The 27,993-nt window shown below is 39.0% G+C and overlaps 1 protein-coding gene across 3 annotated transcripts in view; it reads left to right on the forward strand.

Moving 5' to 3' along the window:
- Sema5a (semaphorin 5A) overlaps nt 1-27,993 on the forward strand; it is a 441,538-nt gene that overhangs the window by 183,031 nt on the left and 230,514 nt on the right. For all 3 annotated transcript variants that reach the window (XM_031359853.1, XM_031359854.1, XM_031359855.1), the window contains one exon: nt 18,638-18,737. In XM_031359853.1, the coding sequence (XP_031215713.1) occupies nt 18,638-18,737 (100 nt within the window). The remainder of the gene's footprint in view (nt 1-18,637; nt 18,738-27,993) is intronic.

Consider the following 27,993-nt stretch of genomic DNA (forward strand, 5'->3'; position numbering starts at 1 on the left):
ACAGGTCCAAATCCTCTTGTCCTATTTGCCATCTCTTTTTCCCTACCTTTGTATGGCGGACTAGAACAGGGGTATTTGAGATCCCTTAGTAAATTAGGTTTGAAAAAGCTAAGCCTAAGAAAGACCCTCAGTTGCGGAATTGCCTTCATCAGATTGGACTGTGGATAGGTCCGTATAACGTTTTCTTGATTGGTTAATAGATGAAGGCCCAACCCACTGTGGGTGGTGCTATCCCTAGACAGGTCATCCTGGGTAAACTGAGTGATTTATGGAAAGCTAGCCAGTAAGCAGCCTTCCTCCATAGTTTTTACCTCTAGCTCTAGCTTGAGTTCCTGCCCTGACTTCCTTCAGTGATGGGTGCTATACAGGACATGTAAGCTAAATAAACTCTTTTCTTCCCCTCATACCCTCATTATCAGTACCATACCATATAACATCTGCTCAAGTAATGTTGGCGGTGTATATTTGTGAGCTTGAAAGGCAATGTTCTCTTCACAGCACTGCACATTGCATTAGTCTCTGTCTGTCCCCTAAGGATGAGGTTGTTCACATCATCACAGGAAGTCACTCTCCTGGAGCCTTTCACCTCAATGTGATGGATTAAGAGCTACTTCTTGCCAACAGTTCTTCCCAACTTCTTTTTACCACCTGATCCTGTTAATGGGATACCATTTGAAGAGAAGCTAAGCATTGTCCAGCAAGGGTAAAGATATATTGTCAGGATCCCCGTGACCCCAAACATCTTTATTGTAGTTATGTTTACGCTTTAAAAAGAACAAAAATAGAAATGTTTATAACTGCTAAGGGAAGAAATAACAAATGCAGGCTGGAGTCATCAGCTTGGTTGGTTTTGTTTGTGAAGACAGTTTTTGCTAATTATAGTCATCGTGCAAGGGTTGTATTATACTGACCATATGTAATTAACCAGACCTTCCTCCCACTATGTATGAAAATAGAATGCACAGCAGTTTTGCTCATGTCACGGTCCCAAGCAAGCTCTCTTTTAGTCTTCAGTAGACACAGTGCAGAATTCATCTTTACTTGAGGAGTTCTCAAATCTCTGTATGGCATTAAATTTAATAGGGCTAGTATATCAAAAATAGAATTATAATTATGGAAAGTCAGTTAAAAGGGAGGGTGAATGGTAAAATGAAATGAGATTTTTAATGGCTTGCCAAGAGTTATAATTAATGAGATGGGGATTTGGCCATGCATGTGACCTTCAGGTAAGAAGCAGACAGAATTGTCTGTGAGTGGGTTCAGGAGGAGAATGCTTTTGCAGAAGTAAAGGATTCTCTCTACCTTGCTAACTCTGCCTCCCCATCCTCCAGGAAAGGAGGCAGCTTTGAGGCCCTATCAAGTGCAAGTCATTGGCAGAGCAGAACAGTGAGGTCCTGGAGCCCCCGGAAGAAAGGCGTTCTGTTGTTACTCAATACCTCTGCTTGATGGAACTCTTGGAATTGTGTTCAGCACACGGAGCTGCTTTCCATGACAATCTTAATTAGTGGGTCTGACCTGCTTCAGGGTCTGTCTTGTACTGCGATTTTCTTTGAACATTAGTTGCAAACAAAGGAAGAGAAAAATAGCACAATGCAAGCAGGCTTGCATGCCCAATCCATCCTGTGGCTCAGCTTCTTTACACACCACATGGGCTCCTGAGGCTATGAATAATTGTTTTTGTCTGATTAAACACAAGTCCCTTTGAACTCCATGGGGGTTCCTTTCCGCTTATACTTTCTTGTAACTCATTATGGAGTTATCTTCTTCTTCTTTTTCCCTCGTCTCTGGATTTGATTTGGAAGCCAGAGTGTCAACAAGTCAGCCTGCCTCACCTGCTGTCTTTTTTTTTTTTTAATTGATTAAAAAAAAATCTATCGAATTTCATACCCTGAGGGACAGGGAGGCAGAAATCAATGTCTCTGTTTGCAATCCCCATATTTTTTTGTTTATGTACAGAAAATTGGTTGACTAAAAGACAGAAGCAAATGAGAACAAATGTCTAGCAACTGGTGTATAGAGGAGGTTAGTAATGCATCTAAGTATCACACCCAGAACCTTTGTTCTCTAGTAGCCCAGGGGCAAGAAATACAGTTGTCAAGATAGCTGAGGACTTGGCTGGGAATGGAATTTTGGAGAAAATTTGGATGAGGGAACATGGTAGAATCTTTATGCCTAAAAACAGAATTCAATTTGGAAGCATGCAAATGTACATATGGAGATAAATGACAATACTGGCCTGTGGGTGGGATTAAACAATTAGATTAATTCTTAGATCACTACCATGGTGATTATTCATTCTAAAATTCTTCTGTGAACTATAGAAGTTGTGGGTAGTTACAGAGGATAAATTGAGCCTTGTCATGAAGTATATGGGGTTTGTTTATTCATCTTTGTGTATATTCATTTGTTCCTTTGTTCAGTGCTACATATGTCAATTTTCCTGACCCACTAACCCTGTCCTCATTCTGACCTGCCCCTATGGACTCCCTAGGCCATCCGTGTCTTGGCATCTATCAAATCTTTTCTACATGACCATCTACCCCAGTGTTTCAGAAGCAGTGAACATTCACAAGTCATATACCTATTGGGACTTCTGGAAGGCTGCTCTGTTCCATTTAGTTCTGTGAGAAGGAGTTTTTGGATTGTTTACCACCAGCTCTTTGTTTTCCACTCCATCTCAGAAGAGGAACTATAGATGGAATGGCTATACTACAAAGCATGGGTACCACCCAAAGATCCCTAATCATTTAATACAGCATACCCCAAGACTTGCTTCCTTCCCTCACATCTTCCCCAGACTCCCTGCTGTCCTGTCTCCTGCATTCTGTCTTCTGGGATTATACATTATAGAGCAGCCATCATAAGTTTTATGAGTTCATGCAGTTCAGGTCTTCCTTCTCCATATATACATATATACACCTTGGCTTCCCAGGGCCTTGCAACAGGAACTGAAGACAAATACACACTGTTTATTACTATGGATCTTATTGTTTAGAACTCATATGAACCCACTTAAGGTTGCCTGTGGTAGCAACAGTATAATTGAGTACTTTCCATGATGACCATCTTCCTGGTGAGTCAAGATAATGACTAACTTTTTAGTAGTAAGTTCATGTTTTTGTCAGAGACAGAAAACTGTGACTTTTACTTTGGCTTGCAAGATAGCACATGCCTTGCCTCCCTCTCAGCTCTTCTCTCCGTGGCTCTCACCTGTTCAATTACCCACGGATCCACTCACCAAGGAGCACCTCCTGGAATCCTCTCTCATAAGGCTCTGTGCAGCTATTTCTTTCAATCCTCATTCCATCTTAAATGTCACCTGCAGAAAGTGTCCCTTCTGTGTACTCTGTTTCACATTCATTCAGGTCAACACTATGATCCCACCTCCTTCTCTGTTACCATCATGGTATTTACTATCTTTCATTGATCTGGCTCCCTCATTGAGTGTCTCAGGCTGTGAGTGAAGCAGTAGTCTCTGTTTATTTCCCTGTGCTGTCTGTAGTTTCTAGAGTGATGTCAAGCATAGAGTTAGTCAGTATTGACTGCATGAAAGGTTGAAATGATGGCTAGCCACGGTGTATGGTGGGGCCTGGTCTACTGAGCAAACATTAGTGGGATGGGGCAGTGACCATGATAAATACAGTTACAAGAAGCTGGGAGCTGTGAAGTCCCTGAAGTCCTCTGGGATATGTCAGGGCATAAGTATGTGAGCGTGTCAAGATCTAAACAGGAGCTTTGGAATGAGGCTGTGACATAGAATTCACAGCACCCTAAGGAGCTCGGCTATGCCATAAATATGGCTTCTAGTTTGTCCTCACAATGGCTTTGTGGTCTGCTGGGACAGAGGAATGGCTGTTACACAACCAGCCTTATGGATCTTGTCAACTTAGTACCTGGAAATGAAAACAAGCACAGATTCGCTAAAATAAACCTAAACAGCAGAGCAGAAGCAAAATTTCATTTCCTCTCTCCATCTCTTTCTGATCTCTTTGTGTTACTCAATGATTTGAGGGAGTAGGACAGGCAGAGACCTCTCTTGGGGGTGCTAAGCCAAGGCAGAAACCTACCTCTACTGGAAATAAGACTTCTGAAGCTGTAAATATAAGCTTTATGTTTCATGTTCAAAAAAGATTTTCTTTAAGGCATCTGGGGTGTTTCGGTTGGGGCTGCTGCTATCAGGCAAGCTGGGAGCAAGACATGCATGCATCTTATGGACCTATAGATAACAGTAACCAGTAGGCTATGCTAGGAGCCCTCGATAGCTTGGTCTTTTCTCTCAGATGAAATGGAACAATGGCCATTAGCAGAGGTTTCAAATGATTTTGTGTGCCACTGCTGAAAATGCACAGTGACTTTTTTGTTTGTTCTATGAAATGATTCTGGGTAATGATAGGGTAATGATTCTGTCCATGGCTCTCATTTCTGATAGAAGAGATGAAAAGTTCTATAAATCCGTTGGCATAAAACATTCTGCACTCCCCACTGTCAGTGGTTGCCATATGGTATGTGATAATGTAGATGGTCTGGCCATCCAGGCTCTTTCTAAACTAATCTGTAGAGCTCACTTATGGAGCAAATTTCATGGAGACATAACCATGTCCATAGACTATGGTAGCTATGTTTATAATACATAATACATTAGAAGAAGGCTCTAGCTTGCAAAGCCTAAAACATTTTCTATTTTATCTTGTCTCAAAAAAACTACCCAAAACATACAGACCTGTATACCATGCAAGATCATTGCATATACATACATATATATATATATATATACACACACATATAATGATCATACATATGTATATATGTATATATGTGTTACTGTTATTTATAGTCCCATAAGATGCATGTCTTGCTCCCAATTTGCTTGGTAGCAACATCCCCAAACTAAACACCCCAGATGCTTTTAAAAAAACTTTTTTTGAACATGTTACATGCACACATATACATATATATACATATATACACACATATATATATACATATATACACAAATATATGTATATGTGTGTGTATTACAGATATATTACAGATACTTGACTTTTTAGCAACAGAGACATGAACAAACAAACAAACTCTGGGCACATCTATTTAAACTTCTTAGTTAATAATAAGGGCTTGCTAAAGTTCACACAGCTAGGCATCACCACAGATGTAGAAAGTGTCCAGATCAACAGATACCTAAAATAAACATTAGCACATAGCATACAGCAATGATTGAGAGTCGCAATAGTAGAATGATTCATCCCATCATTTTTATGGTGGTCTTTTGGGGGTTTGATGGGGAAAAGTGAAAAGTAGCTGTGAGAGCCACTGAACAGCAGACCGTGATGTTGCGTGTATCCCAAGAACAAAGAAAGCCAGTGTAAGCAGACAGTGTAGCTTGGCAGCTGTGGATTGGCTGCATTTGAGTGAGTCCATATGTTGGGAGGTCCATGGGGCCAACCAAGCCCAGGATTGTGATTTCTTCTCTCTGTGTGGCTTTCATAATGAACTGGGGCACACATGGCAATGGATGTAACCATGCTCATTTCCAACTCTCTTGAAAGATTTATCTGTTACAGACTGCAGTCTGGCTTTCTTTCCTGAATATTAGTGGTACTTACTCAATAGAATAATGGGTATTAGGATGAATTATGAATTAATTACTGTAGTCTGTTGATAATTTATTGTTTTTTATGCAAGTGTCTGAAGGAAAATAAGTATCAAATCTATCTTATTCCATCCCTGAAAATGGGAGTTCTATAACCCGTGTGAAGGGACATAACAATGAATGTTACTAAGTACGTGATGGATGGCATTACCCTGTTTTCCAGTCATAAACCTGTCACCTCCTAGAAAGAAGGTGGCTGCCTTAGGTCTAAAGAGACAGGAGGTCTCATAAATCTATGGACTAGCCACTAAAGGCATACATTTTTAATTTTAAAAATATTTTTCTTGATATTTTTAAATGTTCAACATAAAAGGTTTCAGTATGACATATTTATACAGATATAACATTGGTCTTCACTTGTACTCATCTCCTACCCCAACTTCTTCTTTTTAAGATCTTCTAAAGATTTTTAAAATTTTGTATATATGTGTTTGTTTTGGGGGGTTCAGTATCTGCATATGAGTGTAGTATGTGCCTATAGAAACCAGAAGAGGGTATTGGATCTCTTGGAGATAGGCTTATTTGTGGTTGTGAACCTCCTGATGTGTTTTGTGACACCAAGCTCAGGTTCTCTGCTAGAGTAGTATGCATGCTTAATCTCTGAGTTATGTCTACCCTCCTACCTCTTAATGTACCCATATATCTATGCAGATATGGATACACATTTTCATCCATCATCTATCTTCCTATTTATCATCAATCTATCTGCCATTTATCAATCTATGATCTCTTATTTGCCTGCTATTCATATCTATCAACTATCACATATCTATCATCTATCAATGTATCTATTATCTTTCAAAATATCTATTATTTAATAATCTTTTATCTTTCTATCTTACTATCTGTCATTTATCAATCATCTATTATTTTTCTATTATCTATATCTATTATCCATTCTATCTCATTATCGCACTATTGATCTTTCATGTGTCTATAATTTATCAATGTATCTATTATCTACAAATCAATCTATTATCTATCTATCTCACCTATCTATCTATCTATCTATCTATCTATCTATCTATCTATCATCTATCTCTGTAATCTATCATCTATCTCTGTAATCTGTCTAGCATCTCCACATGAAAGAAAATCTGAGATATTTAATATTTGCATCTCTGCATCTTCCTTTCGTCACTCCCTTTCTTTCCCTCCCTTTAAACATCTTATTACATTGCATAGTTTCCTTCTACATTTAAACTTAGGTCGTTTCTGTGAAGTAAAACACGTATGGTGGTTTGAGAAAGAATGTTCTCGGGTTGGAGAGATGGCTCAGCAGTTGTGAGCACTGACTGCTCTTCCAGAGGTCCTGAGTTCAACTCCCAGCAATCACATGGTGGCTCACAATCATCTGTAATGGGATCTGATGTCCTCTTCTGGTGTATCTGGAGTGTATTCATATACATAAAATAAATTAATAAATCAATAAGTCTTTAAAAAGGAGAGAGAAAGAATGTCTTTCATAGGCTCTCCTATTTGAATAGGTAGTCCTTTATGTCAATAGCTATTCCTCTTGAGATTTTGAAGACTGGAATTTCTCTTTTGTGTTCTTGCTTTGTACTTGTGGCTTCATGATGTGAGTTCTTAGCTGGATGCTCTAGTCTCCATTTCTCCTGCCATGCCTACTGCTTCCCTGTAATAATGATGGGCACTTATCACTCTTTAACTATAAGCCTAAGTGAACTCTTCTTTCTATAAGATTCCGTGATCAAGGTGTTTTATCACAGGAACATAAAAGTAACTAATTGAGCACATAGTAGTTGTCTACATCTGGCTTATTCCCCTTAGCATGATAATGTTCATTATGATACTATTAAAGAGAACTTGGATCTCTTTTTAATAATTTAAATAATCACCTTTGTGAGTTAGTAATTTGTATATATCCCTGACTCATTTAAACCAATTAACAGTATTTGAATACCATACAGAAAAACATGCAGTTTTTTTTTATACATTGATTATCATAAAAGAGTGGATAACCTGCAGGAATTTCCAAGAATTTCAGGTTTGATAATTGACTAGAAAGACTTGCAATACTAATAAAAACTGTTACTCTTTCAAACACATTTTCCTAAATTAGTAGTATCTTTATTAAAATTATTAATGATAAAAGGTACTGTCCTTGTTTGCTTCCTATGGCTGGGATAAATACCATTACCACTAACAGGCAGAGGAAAGGACTTATTTTTCTTACACATTTCATTCACAGTCTACCAAGGAGGGATGTCAATTCAGAAACTCAAACAGGAGCAGAAGACGAATGGAGAAATGATGCTTACTAGCTTGCTTCTAGTTTCATATTCTGCTACCTTTTTTATACAACTGAACGCCATTTGTCTAGGGGTAGCATGGCCCCTGTGGGCTTTGCCCTTTAACCTCCATTGCTAATCAAGAAAATGCCTCACAAACTGGCACATAGGCCACCCCGAATGAGGAATTTTACTAATTGTGGTCTCTTTCAGAGGTTCTCCAGTTTGTGTCAAGTTGACAAACATTAAACAGTACAGAAGCTTCTGACAAAGTCTAGGAGATGCTGTAGATAGCTTGGTCCACATAGAACTCTATTCTCCCCAAAGACATAGTTAACAAAGTGTTTACAAAATGTCAATTGAGAGACTCTTTCATATCCTGTTTTCATTGAAGGACTACCTACTGGGCTTGGATCATCTGTCTGAAAGTTCTATGTTCATATCTCTCTAGCCCATCCAGAGACTATACTGAGACAACATAACCGAAGGCAACCATGTTTACATTGATAACGTAGACTATACAACCTAGGTTAATGTTTGCAGGTAAATTAAAAGATAAACAATCACACCAGACAGGAAGATGTTTCAAGGACTCAGTCAAAATCTACTTTTTTTTTTGAGTGCATTTGGTATAAATACCTTTGACCTGGTGGATTAGAATGTTAAGAAACAATTTTTAACTTGATTGATTCACCCAAGTTCTACACATGTGTTTCTGGGCAAACTTGGCATAATTCAAAGGACTACATTGTTTCAACAATGTGTGTGGAGAATGGGGGAAATGTTGATTGGGATAATCTTCTAATTCAATCTTACTGGCCTCAATGATAGTTGGTTGAGAAAAGGTCTAATTCATCTGTGACGTAATCATAGATCAAGATTCCTTTGTGTTATCTAGGAAGCTTGCTTTTGCAATTTTTGATGGGTGTTCTACCACCAGAAAGACATTAGATAAGTACAGTTTGAGGTGTGATCACTCTAACTGAAGAGGTAAAGTAAGTATGAGAAGCACATTGAGGCGGTTAGAAAGAAGGCGGTGTACTTAGTATTTGGTGTGCAGACAGGAGGACCTGAGTTTTATTCTAGCATTCATACGAAAAGCTGGGCACAGGGGTGTACTCTTTAATGCCAGTGCCGTAGAGATAAAGGGAGTTGATTGTTGATGATTGTGTTCCAGCAAGCCTAGATTAATCAGAACATCCCAGTTCCTTGTAAGGGAATGCCTCAAAAAAACACTGTGATAGCTCCTAAGAAACCAAGGCTGGCCTCAAATATCCACAGGCATCCTCATACATGCATACACCTACACGTTTCAAATCCCCATACAAGCATGTTCTCTCTTCCCCCAAGGAATATACTCATTGAACTTCAAATACATTCTAGATAAGCAGTAAAAATAGCACATCAAAGTTTATTTGGGTAATATCAAAATATTCTAAAATTGAGTTAAATTATAGAATTAATTTACTTACTTATTAGCCTTGTTATGTGGCCACTAAAAATTTCCAAATGATGTGTATAGTATTTTTGTTGGATGGAGCTTCACGAAAGCACTTATTACCTTCATTTGTCCTCATGGGACCCATTAATATCTTGTCCAGCTTATCTTTCTTGTGTATGCATCTATTATTTTGAAGCTAAATTATAAATGTGACTTTGTTTCCCAGTCAGTAACTACAGTAGTCTCTTTTATATAGCAGGACTTAATAAATATTCATGACCACATAAATGAATAACTGGAATTCCCACAATTGTTTTGGCAAATTGTCATAATGATAAGTTCTGGGGAAAATGTGGGCTTGTCTTGGAAAACATGTTCTGTTCCAATCTCTAGTATATGCCTGGAATCTCTACGATACAGAGTCTACCTTGGGACTTATTAGACATTTCTCCAAGCAGGGAGACTTCTTTTAATAATGTGGTGTGTCTCTTGAGTTCTCATAGCTTGCTACTGAATTCTGCAGAGGTGGTATATTACATTGGAGTGTGATTTCCAGGTAACAGGAGAAAGAAAAAAACTGAACATAAGGTTTATGGATGGGGCAGAAGCATCATGGCTTGAGCAAGTGGAGTTTTTTAAAGCTGAACTCTGATTGTTAATGTGGCAATGTGAATCTCAGTTGATGATGTGAACTAGGCAGCCTTCAAACTCTTTTCTGCTATCCCTGATATTACTTAGAGCTGATTGGCTCTCTTAACCCTAGTCAGACTAGAGGTTACCATGGCTTACATGGCAGCCTTTCTGGCTACTCCTAGCATGAGGATGGGAAGGAAGAGGTGGCAGAGGAAGATAGCACCCATTAAATAGAAAGTGCACATTTTCCTAATTCTAGTCATATTAGCAGCATTTGTAATTCTAAAGTCATAAATCTAAAGGAAATTACTTTTTAATGTCCCTTGGCACAACATTAAGATTTTGCAATTAGATTTTATAGCTTACAGTCATATGTTATGGGTCACAATGCAACATGAAGACCCTTCTGTAGGACAGACTCACAAATTTAAGACAGAGCAGGCTGGGCACTAGCTGTACCAGGGAGGGCTGGTGGTTTCAGGCTAATCCTAGCCTAGAATTTCAAGATCTCACTTTGCATATATATTCCCACTACTGTTTTCTAAAAAGTTGACCATACGTTGCTTCTTGTGAGAGTTACTAGCAATTAAAACCAATGGCCAGCCAAGTTGATCCATATCTTAAGGAAATTGCTATAAGGGATTTAGTAACATTGAAAAATGCAAAGGTCTAAACAATTATAAGAAGAAAAGGCAAGCCTCTTCACAAGCTGTTCCTTGAAGCATCTTCCTGAGAACTGTGTATTATTACCTCAGGTGTGTCTGAGTGAACCATGTAGAACTTAGAAGCACCTGGACCAATAGTTGCCTGGAACTCTTCTATTGTTGACATTTAGCTCCTAAGATATTTTAAGTATTTGTTATAAGGGTAGAGAAATTATAAAAAATGAGTGGAATCTCAGATTCAAAGTGGTTTCAGAAGGTAGTGGTCTCTCTCAGCTGATTAAATGAGGAATGGTTGGTCTCTGATAAAATATTCTGTTCTGAATTCCTTCTAGATAGACAAACCCATGAGGTTTGGAAGTTTGCAGTCCTCATAAGTCTAGTTTTAGGGGTTCTTGTTGTGTAAAACTGACTCCTGCTCAAAGGGAACTTGACTTTTGCATATGACAGGATTTTGTCTAGAAAAGGGAACTGTAAGAGAAAAGGTAACATTTAGCAAGCAGGTGACAGGAAAGCAAACCAGTACAGACATGCTATCCTATTCTTGTTATGGGCTTAAAACATTTCACTCCCTTGGTTTTTAATCATAGTCTTAGCTTAGATTATCTTGATAGGACAAGTTATATAATGCACTGAATCTGCAAATGAACTTCACAAAAGAAAGAGGCTTGCCAACTTTAAAGGGCATTAACTATCTTTGAGGTAAGGTTGCCTTTTTATACCTTAAGAAAAGTGAGCAAAAAGAAAGACTTTCCAGAATGTTCTGGTGTTCCCAATCCTGCAGTCTGTTTTCTCATGTACCAACAAGAGCCAAGAGCCAGCTCTTGCACTTTGAGGACAGTGTCTGGTTCACCAACTGCTCATGCACTACACTCACACATCAGGAACTCAGGGTTGACTGCATAGATCTGTAGCTATTCAGCTCAACTTTTTCAATCCTGTCTTCTTGCAGAACCTTCCACATCTCCATAAAGCAGATCTGTAGATGGTAGGCATTTTCACCCTTAATGTTTACAAGACATTTTGGATTGTAAAACCTGGATAGTGGACATGGTAAACCGTATGTGTGTGTGTGTGTGTGTGTGTGTGTGTGTGTGTGTGTGTGTGTGTGTGTATTAGTGTGCCATAGCATTGACACAGAGGTCAGAGGACCACTTTGGGCACATTTTTGGGACAACATCTTTGTCTTCCACATTGTGTAACAAAATGTCCCTTGTTGTTTGTCACTGAGTAGGCAAGAAAAACTGGCCTGAAAACTTCAGAAGGTTCTTTGCCTTTACCTCCTACCTTTCTGTAGGAGTACTGACATTCTAAATGTGTGTCTGATGATGTGGCTTCTGGGCATCAGAAGAACTCAGGTTGTCAGACTTGCATGAGCCTTCTTCCCAGCTCTGAAAGTGCTCCCCTTCAGATCCTAATTGATATTCAGATCATTATTACTATTAACACTAGACAAAGCAGTAGCTGTTGTGTGCAGGCTGAGGGAGCCCAGCTTTGTGAGCCCGGCTTCCCGAGGTTGTGATTCACTATTTCCTAGTCTGCAGTTGAAAACCAAGCAGGTATTGATTTTGCTTAACAATGTATCAATAGGACTAAATGTACTCTTGAAATGAAGAGGTTGCTTGCTATATTTCCTTTTCCTACTTGGGAAATGTGCTGCTGCATTTTGATGTCTGTTATGTTTCATAACAGGGCTCCATGACTAGTTGAGTTTATGTGTCATCGGCTTTTGATCTAAGCATGACTTCTCTCACCATGCTTCAATTTTCACACCCATGATGAAGCAGCAGCCAGAGAAATATGGAGATTCAGAATCCTGGGCTATTTATAACAGAACCTAGAACCAACTGTCCTGAGATTTTGCATTAGCTAGTTTGGAGCCGGTGGTCCTGTTTCATATTCTCTCTTCATAGCTTCAATGACAGAAGAGTCAGCCAAGTAGCTTCAGGAGACAGACACAGTAGGTTTTGCTTTGTGCTTCAACATCTTCATCTGATGCATGTTGCTTTCTTTCTGTGGCTTGGAAAAGATTTTCCTCTTATCCCCAGTCCTCAGTGGCGTGTTCATTGTGATTCTAATTCCAGCCTGAATTTCAAATTTGTATAGATTTTTTGAAACGTTTTCTCTGTCCCCACTACAGACTGAAGAGTGAAAGAATGAGGGAGGAAATTGGAGCTGCCACATGCCAGTCCTTACCCTTACCCATTTTGACAAATCAAGCCAAGTTGGGCTGCTTAGAGTTTGTGTTGCAGGCTGTCGCCCACGCAGCCTGGATTCACGCTCGTGTTTGGATGAAAAGCTGCTCCCGGCACAAGTATCCCTCTTTGTGGCCATATTTTCAGATTTCAAAAGTTTATCAGCTTAGGGCATCGTTGCCTAGAATGTTTTTTGGTTGTTTGAGATAACGTTAGCTTTTCTATTTTCCCCTCCTATTTAATGACGGGGCACTGGTTTGCATATGCCTATCCAGCACACGGTTTAAAGCCCCCAATTACTTTTAACCAAATTTATTAACTCATGTTGCTAAAAAGAGTCTTCTTGAAAGTCCAAGCAACATTTCTTTTAAAAGGAGAAATTGTACACTTTTGGTGACATGTTGACAAATATCACCTGTGAGCTTATGTTGCCATGAGAACACACAAATTAACACGCCTGACTTTGTGGTAGACAATCATTAGAGGACATTTGTCAGTAATTATATTTGTATTAACATTTGGGTTTTCCAGGGTGTTCCTCAAGTGTCATAAATGACACAGAAGGTATTCAGCTTGAATTTGTAGGTTTTATGTCACTTCCCTTCCTGCAATGGCATCCTTAGCCATTTTATTCAAGTTCCCTTTTGTCGTATAAGTCTTCCAGCAGTATCAGAGGAAGAAGAGTGCTCTGGGCTGTCTCTCTGTCTACATTCTTCGTTGTCTCTCTTGGCCAACTGCAATGCTTGTTTTCTACCCACTTTCCAGGCCCTAGAGTCTCCTCTCTTGACCCACGTTGACTTGAATTTGCCTAGACACTCTTTTTCACTTCATTTTTATGAATTTTGGATGTCGATATTGATAATGACTTACTGCTGTTATTGACATCTGTTATCAAGAAAGTAAATTGCACATTTTATGATGCTGGGATTGCTGGGTCATTGTCATATTTATTAGATAAGCCTAATTCCCTCTGTCTCATATGAGCCCATGCATGTGAATGTAAATGTGTATATTTGTGTATGTGTGTGTCCATAGGTATTTTTGCATACATGTATATGTGTATGTTTCCACATGTGTTTGTATGTACACACATATTTCTGATTTGCTGATACCATATACATTTCTTCAATTTAAGGTGTGTTTTTGGGTGATCTCTGAGATTCCTCTTATAATGCTATTGAGTCAGCCATACTATCTAGATTATCATGATAATTACAACCTCAAAATGAGTTGGGAAGCTTTACCTTTTTGTCTGAAATAACTGCTCAAAGGTTTACATTATATATTCCTTATGGATTTTGTCTAAATGCACATAAACCTAATCTTGTTGCTTCTCAAGCATGCCATATGTTGGAGATCATTATCCAATTAGTTGATGTGCTGTTAATAGCAAATTAGCACAACCAAATAAACTCTAAAGCATTTCTTAAATTGAGAACACTATATAGAGTTTTATACATTGGCGGGAAGTGACTTAGTTATACTAGAGACATTAAAGGGAAAAGGACGGAGTTAGGAAGAGAGAAAAGAAATTTAAAGAGAGGAGATTGTGGGGAAATCAGGGCCCTGGTCTTCAGGGGAGGATAGTGCCTTGTGACTCTGGCCTGCAGGGAACACTTAAAGGCTGTGGTTTGGGCATGTAGGCCCTTAGTTAGAGAGGTCTGTCTGTATAGAAATTCTCACTAAGACCTGACGGACTCAGTAAGAAATAAGTGTATATGGTGTTCAAAGTTGGGGCAGACTAAGATGGATGAGGAATACAATAGACAATTGTAATGATTTGAGTACAGTTTTGTCGATTTTGAGTGAGGGTTGCCCGAAAAGGACACAGTTTGGTTTTTGGGGGTGGGCATGGGAAATTCATTTGAATTTCGATTAATGAAATAAAACACTGACTAATATACTATTAACTCATTTTCCTTTCTTTACTCAGCTTCTTGATATGTCTTGAGGGTGTTGTTCTTCAGAATAGAAACTCAACCTGAAGTGATTCTCTTCACCTCATTCCTATTGGGTATTGTTCCACTTTTAATAGGTGGATGCATGGCAAACAAGCTAGCTGATTATTTCCTGATAGTTGTAATAAGTTTTTCTGCTCTTACTCGGCTTGTATATCACCACCAGCAGCAAGGTCAGCTTTGACTTTGTGATTTTTTGTTTTTGTTTATTTTTGTTCCCTCTTGTATTTGGAAAAGGACCCAAGGCCTCAGCTCTGGAGCCTGGACGTTATGGTGAATGAAGTGATCCACTTTTTCCATTAGTATCTCCATACAATCCTGCAAGATTGTATCAGGGCTCTTTGTGAGTTTCTATCGGAATGCTGGTGCTTTCGAACTTACATATCATGTCTGCTCTCCTGGTCTGAGTGATTATGAGAATGTCTCTGCAGTCTGCCTTCTACCTGTCAGCTTTAGTGGGAGACTTTATCATGGTTGCTGATAGATGAACTCTCAGTAAATCTAGTCATGCCCCCTGCACATTGAGTGCTTGGTTTAACGTGAAACTATTTCTTTAATTTTTCCACCTTGGTCTCACTCCAACGATCAGTACTACTCAAGAGACCCTCACACACCTCTTGCTTTTCTCTTTTCATCTTGCATTTCTCCTTTCATGCTTGCCACCTAAAGTCTATGGTATTCAGTGTTTTCATATCTAATCCACTTATTCTCACTCTCTATACTTTCCACAGCACACTCTCTGTCAGTGTCCCATGACTATTTTCAGGATCTTTTATTCAGGAAGCTAAGTGCTCACTTGAAAACTTGTAAGAGTTTTCTAGTTACATTTATTATAAAGTCCAAACTGAATGCGAATATCCCAATAGCTTATGTGTAAGTATACCTCTTGATTTCCACCCCAGTGTTTCTTAAGCTACTGTTACTTTCTTTTTTTTCTTCATTATTCCTCTTTAATTCACTGACTCTTGAATGGACTCACTCATCCCTAATCTTTAAATTCAGATCTTACTCACTGGCCACCTCATAAAAGGCACCATTTCCGTGTTGTAGACACTAGAACTTTAGTTTTCATTTCCCATCACCTGGAAGTACTGTTAAAGTTAGAATGGTTATATGATATATATATATATAATCTTTCTCATATATATACATATATATGAGAGAGTGAGAGAAAGAGAGCGGCAAGCAGACAGGCAGAGATAGAGAGAGACAGAGAGGACAAGGGAGGGAAAGAGCGTAGATGAAGTAAGGGCTAAAGGGAAAACATGGAACATAGTCTTCATGTTAGAATAAACATGATTAGATGATGGGCTGGAAAGATGGCTTAGCAGTTAAGAGCACTGGCTGCTCTTCCAGAGGACCTGGGTTCAATTCCCAACATGTCGGGCGCCTTTTTCCATCCAGCAGAAATAAGGAGGCAACAACGAGCTCTTTTCCATGCAGTTTAATCAGGAACCTTCCTTTTTACTTCTCTAGCTAGCTTCTCTTATATTCCTCTATATCTTCTTACATCTTACTAGTTACATCTTTCTACTTTCTTCTTACTTATTCCTATTTCCTACTTACTCCTATTTCCTACATCTTACTACTTCTATCTTACTACTTACATCTTACTACTTTCTTCTTACTTACTCTTATTATTTTTACATGCATCTTACTTCTATATCTACATACTTACTCCTATCTATACATACTTACTCACTATTCTTACATACATCTTACTTCTATATCTACATACTTACTCCTATCTATTACATCTTACCTACTATCACTATCACATCTTACTTCCTATATTTCCAGCTCCCAGCTCTTGTGGGTTAAATACTTTCCCTGGTCCCAGTCAGCATCAACTACGTGGCAAAGCATAATAGGCTGCAGGAAAATCATGCCAGCTTGCATCACAAGCTAGAGGCACACAGCTTTTCCAACTAAGTCTTGTTTATCTCAATGCTCTCTGCTCTGGCCGGAGACCAGGTGTTCAATATATATGTATATATAGGGTGGCAGCTGCGGCTCCCCACACCAACACCCACAGAGAGACTCACAACTGTCTGTATCTTCAGTTCTAGGCAACCCAGCATCTTCATACAGATGCATGTAAGCAAAATACCAATGCATATAAAATAAAAATAAATAAAAACTATTAAAAAATTCTTTTTAAAAAATGTGGTTTCTTTATTGCAGAAAGCATCATTACATGAGATCAAGACAGAGGAATACTGTGGTCTCCCTATTTCTCCCTTGCCTGTTCCTCTAAGATATCTGCCCTATGATTCTGGAGGACTCTTTCCTTCAATTGGACCCACTAGCCTCTCCTCTCTGTAGCTGTAAAATTCCTACAACCCTATAAACACTTATAAACTATATTTATGTTTATAGAGATATTAACACTATTGCCATAACTGCATGGTAAGTTCTTAGAAGGATCATTTATTAATAAAGTTTTATAGTACTGCTATCTTGTATTTACATAGTTATAAATGAATAGTTGTTTTAATCATTTGTGGTAAACTTGGAAAAATGTGTATAAAATACTAAAATGAAACCAGGGTAACATTTACATTAAATTTTAAAATCCAAGATTTCTATAAGCTTAGACCAAAATACCTTTCAATCATTATCAATTTCCCAGTAATTGACAATGAAGATATTTTGCTGTCCACTTGCAAGGCTACCTCTGCTTCATGAGTTATGTGACAAGTTTTCCATAGTAAATTATTCTTTTATCTTCAGTGTCTGTTGAGATGTGTTATTGCCTTTCTTTAAACCAATAACAACATTGGTTTGACAGTTGGCATATGCCCGTTTAGTCAGTATGGTATTACTCAAACATTAAATCAAGGAAAATGAGCATCTGATTATATGGTTGGTTGCCAAGGAAGAGGAGACAGTATCCTGAAACTAGCAAGCAATGCACTGCATGTTTCTTCATTGCCAGGAAAGAGGCATGGTTCAAAGGAGTGGTACATTATTCTGCAGAGCTCTCATTTCATCACAATGAGACCCTGTGCTCAGACAAAATGGACAACTCCCCTTTTTAGCAGGGCTTCCTCTACTCTACCTCACCTTATCTGGGAAGCCCAATCACTGTATCTTCTACCTGAGGAATGTCACATAATCCTTGGGGAAATTACAGTGAAACTCCCTTTCTCCGTCCTCTGTGCAGCAGTGCCTGGACATCCTGAGAGGAAGCAAAACTCAGAAGCATGAGACCCTGGGCTGGAGGCCTAACAGGAGTTAAAGGTGCTTGTTTGAAAACACTCCTGTATCTTTAGAGTGGCTGTTTTCCTGATTTCCCTTAGAAATAATGCAAATGAGGGCTAGGAGTAGCTGCAAATCTCTCATCTATAAAGGACCAAATGTGTTTAACAAGTCTAATGGCAGGGCCAAAATAGAAGTCGAAATGGCTCAGTCTGGAAATACTCATTTGGAAAGGCAAAAGTACCCAGGCTTTGTCCTTGGCTCTAACTAAGCCCAGTGGGGTTAGTGATATGTAAACCTCAGCCCTGGGCTCTCACAAGAAATGGTCGGCCTCATTCTGTATTCCTTTGATGGGTCCTATGAATGCTCATCTGCAGCCAAAAGAAACCACACATCTGGCTTGTAAATCACAACCAAGCCCTGCTGTGCATTGTTCTTTATTGGGTGGCCACCCTCTGTGTTTTTCAGGTTAATGTATGAGTTTTGTGATGGCACCAGAGGACCTCCAAGTCTTCATCACTCTGCCTGCTTCCTGCCCTGCCTGCTCTGTCATCCTGGAGGCAGGCCATCCTCTTCATTTTGTCTTGTTATTTTTGTTTTTACCTTTTTTTTTATTTCTTTCTTTTTTTTCTTCATATTTAGAAATTGGCCCCTGGTTACGGGAGTTCAGAGCTGAGAATGCTGTGGATTTCTCGAGGTTAACATTTGACCCAGGACAGAAAGAACTTGTCGTAGGAGCAAGGTGAGAGATGCTGTTTTCCCTCCACATGCACTTTCTGATTTAACTGTACATCCATGCGTGACACCTAGGTGTCTGGGCTGAAATCAATGTGTACTGAATAATGTAATTCCATCTAAGAATGGAGTGCTATATATATGTCATGGGGTCCATCCACAAAGAGGGAGCAGATCTGCTCCTCACTGCAAGACTGGGTCAGCACTCCATCCCCCCAGCTGCAGCAACTCTTCAGATCTGAATTCATGAAATAGGTCAGCCAAGAATTACAGAGATTTCTAGCAGGGTTCTGGTCTTACTTTAAAGGAGATAAAGTTACTTTAGACATGAGAAAAATGAGACAGGGTGTAAATAAACTTGTCGGATAGCCATGGACACTGTGGGAGATGGGCCCCAGGTTCAAACCCAGGCAGTTTGATCCAATGAAACATGTTCTCAACTTATCTGCATGTTTGTCCATAAAGTTCTAGAGACCACAGGCCTCTATGTGCTTCTGAACACCCTCTACTGTCATTTTGGTGACATTGGATTGCCCATTTCCAGGAAGCTGAGAAAGCAAGGGTAATTCATTGTGATTCTGCTCACCCTGAGGAAAGACAAAGCAGATTTGTGTGTGGAGTCAGCATCTATGTGCATCTGGACACAGGAGCCTAACCAACACATTTAGAGTTGTCTCCCTCATCCTCACTGATACATCCTCTGAAAACGTGTGATTCCTACCTTCAGAAACATGCCATATGTAAATATGTATTCTTCAGGAACCAGAGGATGGTACCTGGAACAGCTGATAGTTCATGTCTCTGCCATATCAAATGTTTTTCTACATTGTGAGACAGCAATTTTGTAGATCAAGAATTTGTGAAATTCCTACATAGACCTGAGTGAAGCTCAATTTAAATTGTGTTCAGGGTCTTTTAGTTAAACATCGTATGTCTCCTAGAATCATCTTCTTTCAGATCCTATTTTAGAGCATTTGGGGAGGACATGAGAGATCATGGACTCTACACCACAGCTCACCTGTAGGTTCTGAGGAGGCCTAATGTATGCTCCAACGTTTAGATAGTACGATATGTAACTAAAACTGTCAGTGTTAGGATAGAAGGTGGCCTGCAGGCACAGTGCTGGGTAGGTGGCACTTTGGATGGTTGTGAGGAAAGTGTGGGTAGAAGCCAGACAGATTTGTGGTGCCTTTTTCCTCACTTTCTGCCATAGACAGGACAAAGGAGTTCCTGATGCTATTCTCAGCCCACTCTTTAACTGAGAGTGTAGGCTGTCTATCGCAAGGGTTTTAGGTTGGCTTCCTGGTGTCTAGATTTTTTTTTCCTTTTGAAACCACAGTTAACAAAATCCTCTTTTTATATAATGACTGCTCCTGGGAGCACTGTTGGATAAAAGTTGAGTGTCTGGTTTGACTGTCAGCATCTGCCTTGATGTCTCATGCCTCTCATAATTTCCCACATGGTCTAGACCTATGGAATTATGTAAGCTTCCCATAGCTATTAAGCTATGGAATTATGTAAGCTATTCCCATCGCCTCTGGGATTAGGTTTGAATTTTTCTAGAATACTGGCTACTTCTCAGTCAGCCCATGCCAAATTTTCTTCTTGTGGATATCTTTCTCTTAGAGAACATCTTGACCCAGTATCCTCTACTGGTTTTGAACCTCCACATTGTCTACTTTACATGGTTCCATTATTACCCAACAGTCAATTGTTATCAGTGCAATGTTATTTCTTCATAAGTCTCATCCTCTTCCTAGGTAACAGATGTGTCAAGCTTTTTTGGATGGTTTGGTTCCCTACAGTGTAGCATAGTTCCTTCCTCCTTGTAGAAACCCAAAGACATCAGGCAGGCTCCGTGACAAGCTTAACACTAAGATGTGATTCATTCCTTTGCGTATGTCTGAGAAAATTTTAAGAAAACAGATTTAGAATGACCTCAGGTTTATTACAGATAGTTACATTTGGAACAAACATGAAAAGGTAACAGGCTATACATCTCAAGGCTTGCCTTAAACATGACCCAAGGCAGAAGAGGCCCTTTCCTCAACAGCAGGTACAAATATGTCCCAAGAGGCCCTTTCCTCAACAGCAGGTACAAATATGTCCCAAGCAGTGTTGATCCTATCTACCTCAGTTATCTTTCAAACCATTTTTAAAGGCTGTCTATTAGCTGACTCAGGAGTCTCCACCATCTCTGGAGGACTGGAAAATTTGGCATTTGGTCAAGGTACCAGCTTCTCTTAAGGGATGTAAGAAGACACACAGAGTAAATCATAGATTGTGACAAGCTCCTGGGCCTTCTCTGGGTGCAGTAGCAACTATGGATGGTCCTCAATGGAAAACCATCCCTGATCATCTTCATCTGAGCAGCTCTGCTGGACTCCCTAGCATTGATTTCAAATGGACCAGTGCCTGAGTCACCCTGGTGGGCAATGTTTTGTGGTGCCCAGAATAAACACAACAAAATACAGTATGCTCAATGACATATGAATTTCAGATAATCAAAACATGATATTTTATAGTAAGTATACTTTGAGAGCCTGGACACCCTAGGAATAAGAGCTGCAGTCTGTATTTTAGAACAATGTTTAATACATTGTAGCTACTTAATAAATGAGAAAGAAAGAACTAAGCTAGGCTTCCCAAGCTCTGTGACCCAAAGCCTGCTTCTGAGCCTAATTTTCTTATCTTTAAAGTTGGTTTAATTATTATCATTCCTTCCAGCTGTTGTGAGGATTAATGAAATAATACATGACAAACTCTAGCTACATTAACAAGCTACAGGAAGCCTGCGTGAGGAAGCCATGCACTTTCCAGATGAGTCCATGTTCATGCACATCAGCATTTCATGCAGATAACCCCAAAGGAAAAAGGAAGAAATTTCATCAAGGAAACTTGGTGGGATTAGACTCAGAATGTTTGAGAGGGAGTCTGACCACTTATCAAACTTTAAAAATAGCCTGGCCCTCAGGTTCTTAGTTGGGAAGGAATGACCTAGCAAGACACATTTGTGTAACATGTGTGTTTTTCAGAAAGTAGGAATGGTTTAAAAGTATGAGCTGTGGAGAAATAGAATGGGTATCTTTATTTTGTTCCTTGTTAGCACTGGATGTTGCTTTTGTTTACACCGGTGAAGCTCTACGCCACTGAGATTGAGGTCAGTTAAAGATCCTTATCACTCTTTGATAAAATGAGCTCATTGTACAGAAGAAGGAAGATAAATCCTCAGGCACTCTGTGCTTATGTATGACCAGAAGGGATATGAATAGGAATCCATGCAATTTCCAGAAGGATTCACTAATGATTTCCAAGGTGTACATTGACTTTCATATGAATTTAAATTCATTTGTCTTCAAATCCTGCTTTACTCTTGCTTTTTTACAATTTAATAATGTCAATCTTTGCAACTATCATACTTGGCCATCTTCCCTTGAAGGAAATGTGGAAAATGCTGTAAGACATTAGGAAATCAGCACTTCCAAAGACAGCCACAATTCACCTTTCCATTATTTGCTTTTGGTATTTGACTTCCATGTGTTTCTGTTGTTAGGATAATATGTATCTGGTCTAGGTATATTTCTTGTCACAAAACCTACCAAAATCAATTTCATGGAATAAAAGAAGAAAGGAAGAATCAAAGCAAAAGAATATGCAATTGCTCGTGGTTTTTGTGTGGATAATTGTAAGAGGACTGGCAGTACTTTACAAGCTACAAGGCTCAGTTTTGCTGTAGATACAATTGTAGCAGCAGATATAAGAGAGTGTGATAACATTTATATTTTTTCAAATGAGTTCTTCATGTGCCTAGGATTCAATCTGAGGGATGGCAAGCAATGATCTCGAGACACAGGCATCTGTGCGATGCATTAAATTTGAATTGTGATTCCCTATGACAGTTGACTTGATGCACACAGCATGGTGTGTAGTACCAGTCACTTTCAAGTTAGCTACATTTAATTTTACAAAATGCTGAGCACTTGTCATGAAAAAAACGCATCATCAAAGCTCCTGTAGGGTCTTTGCCATCGAACAGGAAAGACATTGAGGTTTCCTTTGTGGCTATTTGGACACTTCTTCAAGTTGGCTTTCAAAATGAAAGCATTGTTTCACCTGTAACTTGTTTTACGATGTTTTTACTTTAAATTCTATTTGTTTTATATTCTATCAATTGTTTACGTTCCATATTCAACATCTTACACTTTTATTCTTCTTCTAAAGTCTACAATATAATGTAGATATACCCAGTGAGAGGTGTATTATTACCTGTGTTGTTTTAGTCAGAATGGACCCAGCTAGTGCTCACAAACCAACCCTTATCCACAATCCAGCTGACTCAGCCACCTGTTATGCAAAGTGGTGAAATTGAGACCCAGAAGCCAGGGGATCAGATAATAACTGTGACTGATAACAAATTTAATGGTTTATTTTTCTGGAAATATTTGGTTTTTATTCAATCAGAGTTCTAGCAGAAAACAGTAATACTATGACCATGCTAGGTAGACAGATGCTGGGTCTGGGTAAGTCTCCTTACATATATGATTTGATGTGAGGACAACCAATAGCCCCATTCCTTACACACCTGACTTCAGTGTGGATCAGTCCATAACAGCATACCTTGTACACCGACCTGGTGTCAGGACGATTCACTCTATGTGTGCATATTCTGCACACTGATCCTTACAGCTCATACTTGATAGTCATGCAGAGGAGTCTCAGGATCGCCTTTTTAATCAGTAAATATTTTTCCAGATAGATAATGACATCTCTATTCTTGCATAGAAAAGAGTACAGATTACCAATCAGCATGGCCTTTTGTTTTGTTCTGTTTTTTAACAGAAAAAAAAATTAAACGTCATTAATTCAGTTGTAAACCTGAGTGCTCCTAAGGAAGAGGTTAGTTTTCATTAGAAATCACAGTGATGGGTTGAATAATTTCAGTGTCTTTTTTAACCATTTGTTTCCCTCATGTTCAAAACTGAGAATTAAAACTGAAGAGTCTGACACTTTCCCTCTGCCTGAATTTGCTTTATGTATTCAGAACTGCTAAACATTTTAAACACATTAAGATTCTTTGTTTACAGAGGTCTTTCACTGATTCATGCTCTGGGTATCACAGACAACCACCGATTTAGCTCTTTAATGTGTGTGTCTGGGAGATGAAAGAGGACATATTTATAAGTTGTTCTTTGAATCAAGAAAACAATGCATACAGTTGGTTGAACTGAGTGTTCCTAGATCATGGATGGTTACTTAGCAGTTTCTAGTAGGGAGAGCAGGTGATCTTGATGGTTTGTCTTAAGCTGATTCTAGCTTTTCCTGTAAGAAGCCAGGGTACTGGAGTTTTGTGTCCCTAATAACCTTCCAATGAATTATTTTAAGTGAGCAAGTGTTCTCATGAGACCATGCCAAGTAACAAGGCAGGTTAATGTTTAATTAAAATGAGGGCTGTGTTTTTTCCCCCTCCTCACAAAACAAACATTCTACTACTTCTAATGAAGGTGTGCCAGGGGATAAGGCTACTTTAGATTCAGGTAAAGTTTACTTTTCTAAAATTGCCTAATGTTATTCTCTTTTGTTAGTTTTTGTTTTTTGTTTTTTGTTTTTTTTTCCAGATAGCTATAATCCTTGGTTTTGCTACAAAATTTTACCTGAGATCTAATCTACTGGAAGTATTGTATCATTAAAAGCAAACATAGAAATGCTTATAGGATCAACAGTTCAGCTTCCTGCAAACACATCTCTTCCTGATTTTGGAGGATGTATTTTAATCAAGCCTATGAAATTAGAGGTAACACATGCCAAGGGCATGAAATGAGTGATTGGGAGTGAATCCAAGAAGCAGTGGCCTCACTGTGAAAAGCAACCCAAGAGGATGGCCATAAGGATGCTGGGTTCTCATTAATTATGACTTAGGAGAAGCAGGTGGAGATGAAGGAGGGATGCTGCTGCTCCTTCCTTCTCCTTTCTGTTATCTGACCTCCCCTGAACCTTTACTTTGGGACTTAATTACATTTTCTTTTCCTATCTTTTCTTCCTTGGGGCTGGTATTACATGTACTGGTGCTTAACATTCTTTGCTACATTAGCATGGTTTAAGGTGAGCCATCATTTAATTTTTAGGTTAAAACAATAGTGTATCTGTCTCCCTCAGCTGCCTGCAAGTGCTCCAGTGAGCCAAGGTCTGAAGTCTTATATCTGAGCAATATTAGTGAGATGTAGTTATATAAATAATATCTTATGTAGACTTGTCTAGGGAGTGCAGTCCCTTGGATTGTGACCAGTTCTCTGAGTCTTTGGTTACACTGTTCTGCTGAGTGTTAAAGACCATACAGTTAGTCAAAATTAACTTATATTTGTGCTGTCTAAGTTAGTTGAGGATTTAATCCTCGGGGGTAACTTTAGCTTGAGGGAGTGGAATAATTAATTCTTTGTACTAGGGGCCTAACTCTGGCTTCTTGAGTCAACTATAACTACACGGACACTGTCTCATCATTGCAGGATGTGGCTGTGATTAAGTTGTGTGAATGTGATATACCTTGAGTGCTAGGAGAACTCTCTTCGGAGCCAGTTCTGTGTGTGGCTCATCAGAACTTATTAACTTAGGTACTTTCTTTTTGGGACCCTTAACTTACCTAGTATCTACTAGGTAAATTACTAGTAGCTACAGTATGCTGTGAAGTGTTTTAGGTATTGGGGAACTGAAGCATGTTCAGCTCCAAGTACAAGAGTGACCTTTATGTTCGTTTCTGTCTTTTGCAAATAAAGTTTTATTGAGACACAGTCTTCTGTTCACTTGCACCTTGACTGCAGAGAGTTTGGAGCTATAGCTGCAAAGTTCAAATATTTTCTACTCTGATTAATAGGAGATTCCTGACTCTGGGCTTAGCAAGAGTGCTAGGGAAACTAGTAATCATTTCTTTGTGAACAGCTTCAGTAGCCCTGAGCACAATAACAGTAAACAGATTTGATGGTACTTGGGGCAAAGAAGGCTACACTGAGAAGGCTCCCATCCAGGTGAGCCTTGGATGTGCTTTGAACACCAGTAGACAGTTCTCACAGGAAAACTCCAGGACTTCTGAGTCTGGGAAGTAAGAACTTGAAATGTGAGTACCCATAGGTGACTCACAAGGGAAAATGACTATGGGTGGGGACCCTGGATCAAAGGCAGAGCTGGGAATTAGTCTTGTAATACAGGGTTTGGTAATCTTTCACTCAGGCCACAGACTCTTCCCTGGTCCTTGTAGACTGTGGAAGGCCTTCCAGACTTACTGTTTAGTTTATTCAGATCCTGTTCTGTGTGGCAATGGAGAGATCCTGCTGACAGCAGAAAGATGCCCCAGATTCACATACCTGTGGGTTCACGTGCTCATACATGCACAAGGAGATGCAGCTACTGCACAATGCGAAAACTGTGCCAGGGTTAGGAGAGACCCTGGAGGGGGTTGTGGTCAGATCAGAAAGAACTTGAAGTTAGGCTTTGAGGATGGACATAGGAGAGGAAACAGGTAGAAACATTTTTTAGAATTGGGCTGACAATGATTGATGACAAAATGGGTGTCTGAGGGTGAGGGTCCAAGGAGACTTCAGTGGGATTCAATGGGAGCGCATATGTAGGCGAATGAACAATGAATATTTTGTTATTTAAAGCTGTACGAGGACTAAAGCTCCTGTTTCCGTATCTGAACAGAGCCCAGAAAAATTATGTTGCATGTAAATAATTAAAGTGGCAAATACTCCTAGGAAATCATAGGCTAATGGAGGCAGAAATCCTTAGTTGGAATTGTTTTGAGTCATTGAGTTTCTCTGTTGAATAGAGAATGGGAAATAACAAATCGCATATGTATCAGATGCTTGAAAGTAGAAGTCAGCAGTGCCCTTAGTGTTTTCAGTCAGCATGGGGTCATCCAACCCTGAGAGATCTGCAAGTTGTATTTAACACATAAAGAGGTTTAAATGATTAGAGTAGCTGTTAACAGCGTTGACTTATAACTCTTGTTCAATATATTTTTTCCAGGAAAGCTACCTCTGATTTTTCTCTCAATCTGTGAAATTTGCTAATAATATTGGATTCCTTTAGGGAAGCATTAAAATCTGCCTTCATCACTTCTTTCTTGCTAAATAAGAAAGTGCCCATCTATTTCTGAGGCCTTGTTTTGTTATTTTAAAAATATCCTTGTGGATTTGTTTCAGCTTGTTCTGATTCTTTTGGCTGTGTTTGGAACAGTGTTGTTTTGTGCCCCAGGTTGGCCTCAGACTTACTTGGCAATCCTGTCTCGTGCTTCTGTGTGCTGGGATTCCACGTGTGCACCACAACGTCTCACAAGGACCTTATTATTTCCTTTGTCTTGTCATGCCAGTGGGATTGGAGGTCTTACACATGCTGGGAAGTAGTCTAATACTGAGATGTCTTTCCATCCTCTGATTCCATTTTCAGTTGAAGGGATTGAGCCTAGTGCCTTGTTTACATGGTAAGCAATTGCTCTACTGCTGAGCTGTGTCCACTTACGTCGTATGAAAGCAGCATTTAAATATGTCACTGTGCTACTGATGTGGTTGGGCATAAGTTTTATTTTTGAAACTTATTTCTAGTATGTGACACATTTAAGAGTTAAATTGAAATACCCTTTTTAGATAGAAAATTGGATCATACTCATGATCCATTATGATGCATGAGTACTAGACATAGAGAACAGAAAATAAATACATAAAATCAGAACTACTTAAAAAAGTTCTAGTAACAGTAATGTATTTACTATGTATTTTAAAAGATTTTCTTTAAAATAACAAAAAATATTTTATTATTATGGGGGAAGTATATAGGTTTGTTCACAAGTGCAGTACCCACAGTCACAGAAGAGGCTGTCAGATCCCACAGAGCTGGCAATACAGGGAGTTGTGAATCTCTTGTCATAGGTAATTGGTTCCCGAAAGAACAGTCTGAGGTTTTAACAGACTTATCTATCTATTCACCCCCAATGACTAGAGTTTTTGAAGATATATATATATATACATATATATATATATAAATAATTGAGATTGATTTTACTTGTTTTCATATCTAAAATTATATGTTATCAAAAACTTCCCAGAATTAAAAATCTACAACGTAAATATTATCAATTGAAAAATGCTGTCACTGTACTTGAATCACATGTCCCTGACCTTCTACTTCTATCAGAGGAGCTAATGCACTTAGCTCCACTGCAAATCCCACATGTACCAGACTCATGAAAGTAGAAGTCAGTGTTGCCCTTAGTCAGT

Source organism: Mastomys coucha, unplaced genomic scaffold (assembly GCF_008632895.1).
Source record: "Mastomys coucha isolate ucsf_1 unplaced genomic scaffold, UCSF_Mcou_1 pScaffold8, whole genome shotgun sequence".
Taxonomy (NCBI): Eukaryota; Metazoa; Chordata; class Mammalia; order Rodentia; family Muridae; genus Mastomys; species Mastomys coucha.